Source organism: Oncorhynchus mykiss, chromosome 9 (genome assembly GCF_057628025.1).
Source record: "Oncorhynchus mykiss isolate SJ-2025 chromosome 9, ASM5762802v1, whole genome shotgun sequence".
Taxonomy (NCBI): Eukaryota; Metazoa; Chordata; class Actinopteri; order Salmoniformes; family Salmonidae; genus Oncorhynchus; species Oncorhynchus mykiss.
The window spans coordinates 26,951,279-26,967,152 of NC_143030.1; the positions used below are offsets into that span (position 1 = coordinate 26,951,279).

A 15,874-nucleotide genomic window follows, 5' to 3' on the forward strand; every position below is an offset into this window, starting at 1 on the left:
CGTGTTACAACCATCACTGGTCTCCCCCTGCACAATGAGTATAAGTTGGCTGTATACATGGGAATGCCTCGCACCAATGTTCCCTCTAAAATCATTGTGTGCCACGCAGAAATATCAGCCCACAGAGAGAAGCACAAGATTGAATTTCACTCAAATTTCTAGAGCAGTGGTCACCACTACAGCCCGACATCGATGGGGCAGGTCAAGTTCCTCAGTGTCCACATCACTAAGCAATTATCATGGTCCACACATACCAATACAGTTGTGAAGAGGGCACTACAACGCCTCTCCCCCCTCAGGAGGCTGAAAAGATTCGGCATGGGCCCTCAGATCCTAAACATTTTATACAGCTGCACCATTGAGACAATCTTGACTGGCTGCATCACCACTTGGTAAGGCCACTACTTGGCATCCGACCAGTAGGCGTTACAGAGGGTAGTACGTACGGCCCAGTACATCACTCGGGCCGAGCTCCATGCCATCCAGGACCTCTATACTAAGCGGTGTCAGAAGAAGGCCGAAAGAATTGTCAGACTCCCAACCACCCAAGTCATAGACTGTTCTCTCTTCTACTGCACAGCAAGCGGTACAGATGCACCAAGTCTGGAACCAACAGGACCCTTAACAGCTTCTACCCCCCAAGCCATAAGACTGATAAATAGTTAGTCCGGGTAGCTATTGGTTAACTATTTAACAACCTGCCTTGACCCTTTATGCACTCTTGACTCATCACATATGCTGCTGTTACTGTTCATTATCGATCCTGTTACCTAGCCACTTTATCCCAACCTATATGTACATATCTACCTCAATTACCTCGAACCCCTGCACATTGACTCAGTACTGGTACCCTCGTCGATCGCCAAACATTTCTGTAAAAAAACAAACAATAAAGCCTTGTGTTCCTATTGTAACGACCCTGTGTTTATAAGCTCGGAAATCGACTGCCACTTGAGCATGCTTTTGCGGCACAGTCAATAGCGCGCCGGACCTCGGGCTCGAAGGTTGAGGGTTCAAGACCTGCTCCCTGCCGTTTCATTACACTGTCTTGTTTTATTTTTCTCAGGCTGTTGACAGTAGGTGCACCCGATTCAGCTGCCATGTGCGCCGGGTTTGGCGAATTGTTGCCATTTTGAACCATTTAATCTTTCTGAAGGTACAAACTCTGCCTTCCCGGCGGGGCCCAGAGAGTAGATCAAGTGCACTATGGTCATACCGCCGGCCAATTGGATGGCTCAGATTATCGTGTCTGCATTAAATTAGCAGGCGTTAAAGAAAGTTACAGCAACATTGATACTGTAAGATTCAAAAAGTATAGAACCATCACTAGAAAGAGACTTACAGTGAATACAGCAAAGAGCTGCTGTTTTTATGAGTTCATGTTTACGTTCTTACTCAGCACTGTCAACACTTTGCATTCAACACTTTTATCAACCATAAAATGGCCGTTCCAACTATTTCCACTCAGCGCTACAAACAAGCTGTGCAGAAGTAATGAATGAGTAGGAAGTATATCTATAGACTTATGTTGTTATTGTTAGTGCCTTGGGTCTTTTTTAATATTTCACTTTCTCTGTTCACAGGAGAAACAACATGAATTTGTGAATGAGGCAGAAATAATGCGGTTCCACGAGAGTTTCCCCATCAGCTGGAAGACGGTGTTCCTTTTTGGTTAGTGTCAGTGGAGGACAGGGAGAGAGTGATGTTGAGAGGCGGACCCTCAGTCTGCTGCTCTTTCCCTCAGCTGAGATTGAGCGCTGAGCTGTAGTCACTGAACATCATTCTCACGTAGGTGTTCCTTTTGTCCAGGTGGAAAGGGCAGTGTAGAGTGCAGTAGAGATTGTGTCATCTGTGGATCTGTTGGGCACATTGGGGTGGGTCCAGGGTGTCTTGCGTGATGGTGTTGATGTGAGCCATGACCAGCCTTTCAAAGCATTTCATGTCTTCAGATACAGGGCAATATTCATTTAGATAGGTTACCTTGGTGTTCTTTAGTTGAGGGACTATGGTGGTCTGCTTGAAACATGTAGATATTACAGACTGGCTCAGAGAGAGAGGTTGAAAATGTCAGTGAAGACACTTGCCAGCTAGTCAGCGCATGCTCCGAGTACGCATCCTGGTAATCCTTCTGGCCCTGCAGCCTTGTGAATGTTAACCTGTTTAAAGGTCTTACTCACATCGACTATGTCGAGCGTGATCACACAGTCGTCCGGAACAGCTGGTCCTCTCATGCTGGTTTTGCTAGCCTCGAAGCGAGCTTAGAAGGCATTTAGCTTGTCTGGTAGGTTCACCTCACTCGACAGCTATCGGCTGGGTTTCTCTTTGTAATCCATGATAGTTTGCAAGCCCTGCCACTTCTGACGAGCGTCCGAGCCGGTGTAGTAGGATTTGAACTTGGTCCTTTATTGATGCTTTGCCTGTTTGATGGATCGTCGGATTAGTGTCCCCCTCCTTGAAATGCTACCTATAATCCATGGCTTCTGGTTTGGATATGTACGTACGGTCACTGTGGGGACGTTGTCGATTCACTTATTAATGAAGCCGGTGACTGATGTGGTAAACTCGTCAATGCCATTGGATGAATCCCTGAACATATTCCAGTCTGTGCTAGTGTAACAGTCCTGTAGTTTAGCATCTGCTTCAGACCACTTCCGTATTGAGCTCATGATTGAGTATGAACTCTATGAACAATAAAGTCATCGCTTTCATATCAAACTCATTGCTATCATAAGTAAACTGAAACAAATTAACAGTAGCCTCATGAGGATTACATTCAAATGCAAAACAAAATCATACAGTATTTTATATGAACTCCCATGATAGATAGGATTTACCATGTAAGATATTTGATTTCTAAAAATCATATGGATGTTAACTCTATCAGTGAAAATATAGCATAACATGTCCTTTAGACAGATCACTGGCTCTACTTACAAAAAGTAAAAAGTACGACAATAGTTAATTGTAAAAAATCTGACCTTTGAATTGCAGCCTTGTTTCTTGGTAAACATATAGACGCATCAGAAAAGACAACGTAGTCTCCAAGCATTTTGTATTATTCTGTACGTAAATCTGAGACACTCCATTTAGTGTGATATATTACGTTTCAAATGATCTGTATTAATTTGTGGATGTCCATCAGTTCACACATATGCTGAGCACTTGTTGGCTGCTTTTCCTTCACTCTGCGGTCTGACTCACCCCAAACCATCTAAATTTGGTTGAGGTCGGGGCACTGTGGAGGCCAGGTCATCTGATGCAGCACTCCATCACTCTCCTTCTTGGTAAAATAGCCCTTACACAGTCTGGAGGTGTGTTGGGTCATTGTCCTGTTGAAAAACAAATGATAGTCCCACTAAGCCCAAACCAGACGGGATGGCGTATCACTGCAGAATGTGGTGGTAGCCATGCTGGTTAAGTGTGCCTTGAATTCTAAATAAATCACAGACAGTGTCACTAGCAAAGCAGCCCCACACCATAACACCTCCTCCTCCATGCCTCACGGTGGGAAATACACATGCGGAGATCATCCGCTCACCCACAACACATCTCACAATGAAAAAACAGTTAGACCCAAAAATCTCCAACTTGGACTCCAGACCAAAGGACACATTTCCACTGATCTAATGTCCATTGCTCGTGTTTTTTGGCCCAAGCAATTCTCTTCTTCTTAATGGTGTTCTTTACTGTTTTTTTTGCATTAATTCGACCATGAAGGCTTGATTCACACAGTCTCCTCTGAATAGTTGATGTTGAGATGTGTCTGTTACTTGAACTCTGTGAAGCATTTATTTGGGCTGCATTTTCTGAGGCTGGTAACTGTAATGAACTTATCCTCTGCAGCAGAGGTAACTCTGCATCTTCCTTTCCTGTGGTGGTCCTCATGAGAGCCAGTTTCATCCTAGCGCTTGATGGTTTTTGCAACTGCACTTGAAGAAACTTTCAAAGTTCTTGACATTTTTTGTATTGACTGACCTTCATGTCTTAAAGTCATGATGGACTGTCGTTTCTCTTTGTTTATTTGATCTGTTCTTGCCATAATATGGACTTAGTCTTTTACTTAATAGGGATATCTTCTGTATATCCCCCTACCTTGTCACAACACAACTGATTGGCTCAAACTCCACAAATGAACTTTTAACAAGGCACATCTGTTAATTGAAATGCATTCCAGGTGACTACCTCATGAAGCTGGTTGAGAGTTTGCAAAGCTCTCATCAAGGCAAAGGGTGGCTTTTTGAAGAATCTCAAATCTCAAATATATTTTGATTTGTTTAACACTTTGTTGGTTACTACATTATTCAATATGTGCTATTCTACCATCAAGAAAAATGAGTAGGTGTTCTTGGTAGTGTATATGTCAAAGCATTATGGTTATGGGAAGGGTTAGCTAAACGAGTCAAGGTTATGGTTAGGGGAAAGGTTAGCTAACATGCTAAGTAGTTGCAAAGTGGAAAAAATGCTAAAGTTGTCCGTGATGAGATTTGAATACGTGACCTTTGGGTTACTAGACATTTGCGTTATACACTTACCCATCCACCCTGACCAATCGCACTCCTGTCATTTTTTGCCTTAAATAACCTTATATCTTATGTAACCATACCAGTCGTAAAATATTATACTAATTTGAGTACCATGTGATCTCTAGTCTGAGACCCGTCTGGAAGAGATCAGGGAAGGTCATCATCAGGTCAACACCTGTATCCTCAGCACTGCAGAAGGAGAAAGAAACACTAAGCCTCCTTCAATGGTAAGAGAGGGACAACTTTTAGTACTGGGAGAACATGTGTCTTACTAGTGCTCATGGAGGTTGTGTATGAAGCGTAGTAACCCCAACATGTTCTCAGGGTAGGGCTTCTTTTTGTTATCAAGTTTCTGGATCAGTTCAGATGCCAGCAGCGAACGCAAAACAAAATCTGTAAATGGCGTACCTCCTCAGTATTAAAGCCTTCTACGCACTCTTCCAGGGGATATCCCACTCTATTGTGTTAGTGTTTCCATATACTGTACAGATTTAAATATACACTGGGTGGTTCGGGCCCTGAATGCTGATTGGCTGACAGCTGTGGTATATCAGACCGTATACCATGGGTATGACAAAACATTTCTTGTTACTGCTCTAATTACATTAGTAACCAGTTTATAATAGCAATAAGGCATCGTGCCTAAGAACAGCCCTTAGCCGTGGTAAATTGGCCATATAACACACCCCCTTGTGCATTATTTCTTACATACACATTGAGTGTACACATTAGGAGCACCTGCCTAATATTGAGTTGCACCCCCTTTTGCCCCCAGAACTGCCTCAATTCATAGGGTCATGGATTCGACAATGTGTCGAAAGCGTTCCACAGGAATACTGGCCCATGTTGACTCCAATGCTTCCCACAGTAGTGTCAAGTTGGCTGAATAACCTTTAAGTGGTGAACCATTCTTGGAACACACAGGAAACTGTTGAGTGTAAAAAACCCAGCAGCGTTGCAGTTCTTGACACACTCAAACCGGTGTGCCTGGCACCTACTACCATACCCCGTTTTAAAGGCCCTTAAATCTTTTATCTTGCCCATTCACCCTCTGAATGGCACACATACACAATCCATGTCTTAATTGTCTCAAGGCTTAAAAATCCTTCTTTAAACTGTCTTCTCCCCTTCATCAACACTGATTGAAGGGGATTGACATCAATAAGGGATCATAGCTTTCACCTGGTCAGTCTGTCATGGAAAGAGCAGGTGTTCCTAATGTTTTGTACACTCAGTGTAATGTTAAGGTAAATGATAAAAAATGACATCTGTCTCACCTTTGATCTCCACTGATAGAAGGCTCTCTCCATAGCACATTGCTCCAGAGCTTGTATGCTGCAGTTGCTTGACTGGTTCCCCTACTGACGTCAAATTCCATTGTTTCAGAAAGCCAAACATCCAGAACTTTCAAAAAGTACTTCACAAACCGTTTGTTTAAAATTAATATTGTTACTTTTTTTTTTTTGCGATAATATGTTCATAAATAGAGTGAAAAAAGAGTGCTATGGTACCTAGTGAAGGGTTTCCTTCTCCATGACCCCTTGTTTCATATATACTTCCTTTAACACCCCTGATGAGTTTGTGGTTTGAACTCAAACAAATGCTTACACACCGAGACACACACACACATTATAATAATGTTGCATCTATTATAAAGCATGTAAAGATACATATTCTACCAAATATTTAAATAAACCGTGTATTTTACGAAAGGATAAAAGGAACATTTTTTATATTTTGTATAGTGTTCTGAATATTTATTCATGAACAGAAGAATGTGCTATAAAAAATTGTGTTACAGTTAGGTTTAGTAACCCACAGATTGTGGACAAAATGTCCTAAATGTAGAATAAAGGTTGTTTTCTTGATATCATGGGAAAAAGTGTATGTTAAGCACTACTTTGGTTTAGGGGGATTTATTTTGTTATGAAAGACAGTGAACACATGAGCAAAGCAAACTAGCAGTTTATTTACTATCTGTAAACTCAACCACAAAGTAATATCATGAAGGACAACTCTACGGATACAGACACCATGTACAACCAATTTGAAGGAAGAAGAAGATCACATGGGTCAAGTAACGTAAAAATGTAGGGTCAAGTAACGTAAAAATGTAAGGTCAAACACAAGGCATGTGAGTATGGCTAAATGCTAAATACATATTCTAGAATATAGGCAGATAGCAGACGGGGGACCTCGAGCACCAAGACGTATGATCTACACACACCGTATAAAGTGCAAAACTAATGAAGCCACTGATGATAAGTGAATACCAGAAAACCAATGGTGGTGATGAGATAAAGGCAAAAGTAAGCCTGGTCAATTTGTCGGCCCACTCTCTCCCAGTACCCAGGCTTTTTCTTGTCACATCTCACGCTAGCAAAAAAACATTTCTGCCGTATGTTCCGCACCTCTAGGATCCGCTGCAGTAGGCGGGGATTGCTCAGCCAGTCTCCATTAAGGTCCTTGTTTGGAATGTCCTCAACCTTCACCAGGCTGATCTCAGCATCTCTCTGAGACTCTAGGAGGACAATGGGAGGTTTTGTAGCAAGTACTAGAAACATAAGGAAAGATCTTGAGCATCATGAACAATCCCCTTCCTCCCCTCCTAGAATCAACATGGCGTTTACCCAAGAATGAACACTCTTATGAGGATGACAAAACAACGAGAGATTTCACCTCTTTGGCAGTCGGTCTCTTCCGGAGTCTCCTCACAGGTCTTAGAAGAGGTCTGGATGTCGTGATCAACCCTGCTGTCCATATCAATCAGGAAGCTCACCAGCATGGTCTCCAGGAGACTGAGGCCCGTGAGGGCAAAGATTACGATGCAGTAAAGAGCTGGAGATGGAGGACAAATTATGTGAAGATGAGATGAAGACTTCACATTGTACATTTCCTATCCTTAATAACACAATTGCAGGTTTATTGTGGGCTTGTGTTTAACAGTGTTGCATGATACTCTGCGCAGCAGGCTTATGTTATCATAAACCGATAGAGATGTGTTCCTATAATCACGTAACTGCTTGACATGTTCTTTTTATCAACAAAATGTCAACTGTGGCCCCAGATGACCAGACCAGACCATTTACGGTACAAAATAACATGAAGTGCTAAAAGCTTAGCCATGATCAAACAGTTCATTAGAAAACATTAGCCTTGCAAAACAGTTTTAGCTTAGCTAGGATCTATTGGTCATTGTCCACTGTTGTGCTATCACAGACTGGAACATGTTCCGGGATTCCTCCGATGGAGTACACCACACTGGCTTTATCAATAAGTGTATCAAGGACGTTGTCCCCACAGTGACTGTACTAACATACCCCAACCAGAAGCCATGGATTACAGGCAACATTCGCACTGAGCTAACGTGTAGAGCTGCCGCTTTCAAGGTGCAGGACTCTAACCCGGAAGCTTATAAGAAATCCTGCTATGCCCTCCGACGAACCATAAAACAAGTAAAGCGTCAATACAGGGCTAAGATTGAATCCTACTACACCGGCTCCGACGCTCGTCTTATGTGGCAGGGCTTGCAAACTATTATAGACACAAAGGGAAGCACAGCCGTGAGCTGCCCAGTGACATGAGCCTACCAGACAAACTAAATCACTTCTATGCTCGCTTCGAGGCAAGCAACACTGAGGCATGCATGAGAGCATCAGCTGTTCTGGACGACTGTGTGATCACGTAGCCCACGTGAGTAAGACCTTTAAACAGGTCATCATTCACAATGCCGCAGGCCGAGACGGATTACCAGGACGTATGCTCCGGGCATGTGCTGACCAACTGGCAAGAGTCTTCACTGACATTATCAACATGTCCCTGATTGAGTCTGTAATACCAACATGTTTCAAGCAGACCACCATAGTCCCTGTGCCCAAGAACATGAAGGCAACCTGCTTAAATGATTACAGACCCGTAGCACTCACGTCCGTAGCCATGGAGTGCTTTGAAAGGCTGGTAATGGCTCACATCAACACCATTATCCCAGAAACCCTAGACCCACTCCAATTTGCATACCGCCCAAACAGATGACGCAATCTCTATTTCACTCCACACTGCCCTTTACCACCATGACAAAAGGAACATCTATGTGAGAATGCTATTCATTGACTACAACTCAGTGTTCAACACCATAGTACCCTCAAAGCTCATCACTAAGCTAAGGATCCTGGGACTAAACACTTCCCTCTGCAACTGGATCCTGTTCTTTCTGACAGTCCACCCACAGGTGGTGAGGGTAGGTAGCAACACATCTGCCGCGCTGATCCTCAACACTGGAACCCCCCAGGGGTGCGTGCTCAGTCCCCTCCTGTACTCCCTGTTCACCCACGACTGCATGGCCTGGCACGACTCCAACACCATCATTAAGTTTGCAGACCACACAACAGTGTGATCACCGACAACAGCGAGACAGCCTATAGGGAGGAGGTCAGAGACCTGGCCGGCTGGTGCCAGAATAACAACCTAATCCTCAAAGTAACCAAGACTAAGGAGATGATTGTGGATTACAGGAAAAGGAGGACCGAGCACGCCCCCATTCTCATCGACGGGGCTGTAGTGGAGCAGGTTCCTTGGTGTCCACATCTCCAACAAACTAGAACGGTCCAACCACACCAAGACAGTCGTGAAGAGGGTACGACAAAACCTATTCCCCCTCAGGAAACTAAAAAGATTTGGCATTGGTCCTCAGATCCTCAAAAGGTTCTACAGCTGCAACATCAAGATCATCTTGACTGGTTGCATCACTGCCTGGTACAGCATTTGCTCAGCCTCCGATCGCAAGGCACTACAGAGGGTAGTGCGTACGGCCCAGTACATCACTGGGGCTAAGCTGCCTGCCATCCAGGACCTCTACACCAGGCGGTGTCAGAGGAAGACCCTAAAAATTGTCAAAGACCTCAGCCACCCCAGTCATAGACTGTTCTCTCTACTACCGCATGGCAAGTGGTACCGGAGTGCCAAGTCTAGGACAAAATGGCTTCTCAACAGTTTCTACCCTCAAGCCATAAGACTCCTGAACAGGTAATCAAATGGCTACCCGGACTATTTGCATTGTGTGCAAATTCATGTACATACTACCTCAATTGGCCGGACCAACCAGCGCCTCCGCACATTGGCTAACCGAGCTAGCTGCATTGTGTCCCGCCACCCACCAACCCCTCTTTTACGCTACTGCTACTCTCTGTTTATCATATATGCATAGTCACTTTAACCATATCTACATGTACATACTACCTCAGTCAGCCCGACTAACCGGCGTCTGTATGTAGCCTCGCTATTGTTATAGCCTCGCTACTGTATATAGCCTCGCTATTGTATATAGCCTCGCTACTGTTATTTTTCACTGTCTTTTTACTGTGGTTTTTATTTCTTTACTTACCTATTGTTCACCTAATACCTTTTTTGCGCTGTTGGTTAGAGCCTGTAAGTAATAATTTCCCTGTAACGTCTACACCTGTTGTATTCGGCGCATGTGACAAATAAACTTTGATTTGGAGAGGTAGATGGATTGAGATTTGACATGGTACGATTGGTAGTTAATATTATTACCTATGAGTGGCAGGTCATCTGCTGTGGAAGGCAGGATGTCATTGAGAATCAGCAGTAAGACAGAGATGGACAAGAGTATGGTCACTTTGTAGCCCAGCTTTTCCCCCTTAGCCTCATCAATGAAAAAGGAGGCCAAGTCCAGGATGAGGAAAAACAAGAGTGGTAGTAGGAGGTTGATCACATATAAAAGGGGCCTTCTTCGTATGCTGATCTGTGAGGAAAATAGTAACTTACTGGATTTAACATTGTTTTTTGAGAATGATCAAATACCATGAGAGAACACATTCCTGTTCAAGTTCTTGCTCTCTCTGATTTGCATACCTTGTAGACCAGCTTGTCCCAAACAATGTTGTTGTCGTAGATGAGCTTTTCCATGGACAACCTAATGCCCAGGAAGTCCCATTCCCCCAATGTAACCATGACCTTCTCGGAAAATTGGCTCATGATAATGCTGTTGGAGAAGGGCCCCAACTTTATACCTATCAGTAAAAAGATGAAAGAAAATCAATTATACCTCCTGCGTGTGTGTGTGTGTGTGCGTGTGTGTGTGTGTGTGTGTGTGTGTGTGTGTGTGTGTGTGTGTGTGTGTGTGTGTGTGTGTGTGTACGTGTACGTGTACGTGTACCTTTTAGCATAAAGGAAATAAAGGTAATGCTGCAGTTCTGGGTGTCAAAGGGGAACTTAAAAAGATTCATCTTGCAGGTGGTGGTCAACCGGCGGCTTTCTGTCACATAGGCCATGCCAGAGTGGGCCACCTCTGTGTAGGGGCTCAATGTGATACTGCCTGTATCAGAAATGCTGAGGGTGCAGACAACAGTGTATCAGTATTCAGCTTCAGTTAGAGTTGACTTATTTTAAAGAGACATACTGTCATTAAATAATGATTTCTTTGCTAACATTTCATCATGGAGCAACATATTTAGTTTAAATTCACTTGCCATTAGATATCAGACTGCAGGTCAGGCCCATTGTGTTTTTCATTAAAAGCAAACAAGGCATCGCTCTCCCCTAGCTGAGTAAACTCTACTCTGTCCATATGCAGTATACATCTCTGTGGAGTTGAGTTGCGATGGGTGTCGGCGGAGTGTACCACCGGCTACATTGAGTTGCTATCAGTCGATACTGTGGTCCTTTCTTTGTTTGCTGAAATCCATACTTTTTAATATAACTCCTCAAATACAATCATCTTTCTCCTTTCTGTTGCTCTAAGATGGCGACTCAGTGCAAATGCACATGTGCAAATCAATCAAATCTCAGCCTACAATTAAAGTTGAATGAAAAATTATGGATTTCAGCAAACAAAGAAAGGAGCACAGTTACACAGGACGAACATCGGTACACAGTAAGGGTTTAACAATTGACATTTTTATAAGTATCGTCTGATAGCGACTCGATGTCGTCACAGGACACTCCAGATATGTGTGGACTGAAATGACTTTACTCAGCTACGCACTCCTAGACAATGAGACATATTTGCCGTTTTTAAGACGCTTATGAAGAGAGCAGATTCTAGTAGGAAACACATCCGTTCTAATTGCTATGAGTGAAAACAGCCTTTTCATAGAAGTACCTGTAATCTATGGTATATCTTGTCCCTGAAACAGTGTGCTAAACACACACAGAGAAATGGGGTTCTCACACCCAATGCTCATGCCCATTGTCAAGGATGTTTCGGATTTGTTATTGAACCTCTTGTCAAACACGCACTATTTTTGACATTCACTAGAGTACTCTACACTTCGATTACTTTTGACATCATGGCATTGTAAGCGTGTGCAAATGATGTCAATAATTTCAACATCCCTATGATGAATGGTACTCACTCCTCTAAGATCATTACATCTGGTATCCACAGCATGTCTCTGGGAACTGCTACGCTCTCAATCCCACACCAGTCATTGGGTTCCCACGATATCAGTTCATTCTCCCAGCCCTGTAAAAAAACATGGGAGTGAAGAGACTCATGGGTGAACAAAACCACAATCTATTTTTGAGTCATTACAGACCAAGGTAAAAGCTAAACCTATGTGTTTTTATTAAAACATGAGATAACACTGCAGTGAATGGATGGTGTTATTGGTCAAGAGTGTAATTGAGTCATGAGGAACCAATTACATTCATATGTGCGGCAGGGTAGCCTAGTGGTTAGAGCGTTGGACTAGTAACCGGAAGGTTGCAAGTTCAAACCCCCGAGCTGACAAGGTACAAATCTGTTGTTCTGCCCCTGTTCTGCAGTTAACCCACTGTTCCTAGGCCGTCATTGAAAATAAGAATTTGTTCTTAACTGACTTGCCTAGTTAAATAAAGGTAAAATATAAAAAAATTCATATCGATGATGAATGGTTCTTGTGTCTGATTAGTATTCAATATCAAACATGAGGAGAGCAAGAGGTCAAATGAGACGAAGACATTCACAGCCTTTTAGAGATGGATTGACGTTATATCAATATAATCTATAGTTACTGGGCAATTCCATGGTAAAGGAATTACGCTGAGGCTCATATCTTTCGCTTTAAAATCTATGCCAAACAAAAACCAATGATCGCAAAGTTAAACAAACCATACAACTCTATGTTAAAAGTAGTCCTTGTGTAATAATCGAATGTGTCATCCAGACAGACACTCAAAGTCGATCGCTGTCCATGGTGCTGAAATTGCAGCTGCATGCCTATCAAATCGATGATAGGCTTTCTATGGTGCCAGGGCTTTGCTTTAGCTTATGGATAAATGTTTATTAGTAGGTCTGTTTGGTCGCAATTTTCTCAGGTTAAGCCTAACATTTCAAGAAGCTATACACGGTGTCACAATGCTGCATTTTTAGACCGCTGGCTGTAATGGATTTAGACCGCTGGCTGTAATGGATTTAGACCGCTGGCTGTAATGGATTTAGACCGCTGGCTGTAATGGATTTAGACCGCTGGCTGTAATGGATTTAGACTGCTGGCTGTAATGGATTTAGACCACTGGCAATAATGGATTTACTTTTTGAGTAATTAAAGTTGGGAATTCAAACAGTGCAGATTATTATTATTTTGCATCAAAAATGAATTTGACAATCAGCTACCAATGGATTTGGTAGCTGTCCTGTATAGGCTAACTGAACCTGCATTACATGAGCCGTCCTCGCGCTTTCTCCCAGCTTGGATAAAGAGTTGTTGTTTGTAAAAAAAACAGTCTATTAATGCCAAATAATACAGTCAGTCCACTCTCAAAACACTAGCTTACTAGAGATTGTTTCATTATGCAGTATACTATCAATAGCTACAGTATATACTGTCTTTAGGTGCTATTTATACTTTTTCTTCTTCTCAGAAATCCTCCTTTTTATGTGTGCAAATTTGTGTCCACGGCTTGTAGGGTCTAGGTTGCGGGTCAGCCTGTTGTCTATACTGTGTATTGCCAACCCATACAGTCTTTCCTGAGACATTTTGGAATTGTATGTCCATTGCACTGCAAACAATTGAAATTTAGTCTTGATCCTTGAATGATGCTTGCCAAGATATAGCAGAGACAAGAGACTGTTAATATTGCAGCCACACAACTCAAACACCTGTTCAAAAAAGAAAACATGATGAACTGTACTGTACTTACCATTGAGATCATCACATGGGAGGTGAAGGTTTGGGACTTCTCATTCTGCAAACAATCAGAAATGAAAGGATGTCACAGAGACAACACTGGATGGAGTGTGTGGTAGTGCATGCAGTGCATATTGTGTATTTACTTACACAGATATCATTCAGTGCACTGTATTACAAAGTACTGAAATCAGTTTAGTACTAGTCACTTTAACATACCAGTTAAATGTAACTAAATGTAATCCATGGAATCCCCAAAAGTAATTATTTATCATGAGAGAGCTATAAACAATAACTAGTAATGCTGCATACTCGAAGAAAGGTTACAATCTCACCTTTCTGGTAAAAATAGTTATACATTGCTGAGGTGTAGCCACTTTTGAGGACACAAGCTCAAGTACACAGTACAAATATGATACAAATTTGAAATATTTTATATGATGTATTTCCTATTCAACAAAACTGTATGAATAAGGCTCAAAATGACATATGCTTTCTAAATATAGTGTGATAAAATTATAAAAGGGCTAACTATAAGATTTCACCTTCCTTATAACTGTAAAATACATATTTCTATGTTTTAGTGTTAGAGAAAATGTGCATATTTTCGAAAGGTCTCTTGATCAAAACTTTTACCCCCATCGCTGTGAATGTCTCACAGAGCTCTATCTTGGCTTCCTGAACTCATTAGGAACTCGCCTTTCACCTCACATATATTGTCCATGACAAGCAGAAAGGTTTTTTTTGTTTTAACATTTAACATTGTTTTAGAGCACGGACTTGCTGATTGGTCTGTTCTAGAAATTGATCTCCAAATGTGGTACAGTGATGAAACCACTCTCTTCTGCTGCGCTACGATGTAAGAATTGCAGACATGTGCTTTGTCAGTGGCTGTGACACACGGACAGTCGGAAGAGCGAATGAAATGGTAGATGTTTATTAACATACAGGACAAAGGATGCATGAACGTATCAGTCAGTGGTCAATCCACAAGGAATATGAAACAACAGACAGTATTGAAAGTTAGATCTGAATCTGTAAACTGCAGGGAGCTAAAAACACTTACCACATCCAAAATACCATATAGATAAGTGTCCACCATAACCGGCGTAGGTGTTGTCCAGTTCCACACCGGCCGCACATTTGATAAACTCTCACTTTTCTGTGACAAACCCAGGTGATCTAGAAGACGATGATAGGAACAATTGCTCATACTTGAGACGCCACCTGCTAAGGAGATGAGGTCCCATATTAGACATTATGCCGGTACCATAATAATGTCTACAGCTAACGAATGTCTACAGGTCTCAAGCAAGGTTACTCATCATGCGGAAAATGGCTAATTGAACCACCTTGAGAACTCACCCATCAGAGCCAGTGAAAACAGAAGCCACAGAGCGATCATCATTGCTGTGTGTACAGGCTCACAGAGTGGGGTCCAAGTGGCAGGGCTGCGTTTTTTATTTGTGTGTGAGTGTATTGCTAGTGCGCATGACTCAGTCAACACCATCATTTTTCATTACTTTTGTCAGGGGAACAGAGCAATAAAAAATATCCATTCTGGTTAAAATGTGTAGTTCCCCCTATTGCCTAGGGTAAAGCTCCAGTACTGAACGACAAAGATTGGATTCAGTGAGGGTCTGCTCCTAACCTAGAGCTGAGATGAGCAGCTTGTGATCAGTAGCCTCATCTCACCTCATGTTTAACACCACTGCGTTTGTGGTTTGATATAAGAGAGAAGAATATGTGCGTTAGAAAATTGTATTACAGAGAAGTTTAATTAACCCATAGATTGCAGACAAAATGTCATAAATGTAGAATAAAGGTTGTTTTCTTTATATCACAGGGGAAAAAGTGTATGTTAAGCACTACTTGGGTCAAATCATCTGCCCACTCTCTCCCATTACCCAGGCTTCTTCTTGTCACATCGGTCAATTTCCAACCTTACATTCTTCAGCCAAATTGGTTTTCAAACAGCAAAATAATTTTTTAAGTTAAAAAAGAAATCCAATCTGGTTTTCGTGCCTGCCACGGCACAGAGACAGCCTCAGTTAAAGTTGTAAATGGTCTTAGAGCCAACACAGATGGTAAACAGCTCTCTGTCCTTGGATTTATTAAGTGCTGCATTCGACACTATTGACCAAGATGTCCTTCTGGACAGACTGGAGAGGTGTGTTGGCCTCTCTGGTCCAGTTCTAAATTGGTTTAGGACCTATTTAACCG

At 42.4% G+C, this 15,874-nt stretch overlaps 1 protein-coding gene across 1 annotated transcript; it reads right to left on the reverse strand.

Moving 5' to 3' along the window:
- Positions 1 to 6,699: 6,699 nt before the first annotated feature.
- On the reverse strand, positions 6,700 to 14,864 carry LOC110533007 (5-hydroxytryptamine receptor 3A-like). Its single transcript, XM_021617141.3, has 8 exons — positions 14,718 to 14,864; positions 13,665 to 13,709; positions 11,897 to 12,006; positions 10,699 to 10,871; positions 10,395 to 10,552; positions 10,074 to 10,284; positions 7,203 to 7,361; positions 6,700 to 7,044 (listed from the first exon to the last, which is right to left on the reverse strand). Exons 1-8 carry the CDS (start codon positions 14,862 to 14,864, stop codon positions 6,767 to 6,769), a joined length of 1,281 nt encoding a protein of 426 aa, XP_021472816.1. The 3' UTR covers positions 6,700 to 6,766.
- Positions 14,865 to 15,874: the final 1,010 nt, after the last annotated feature.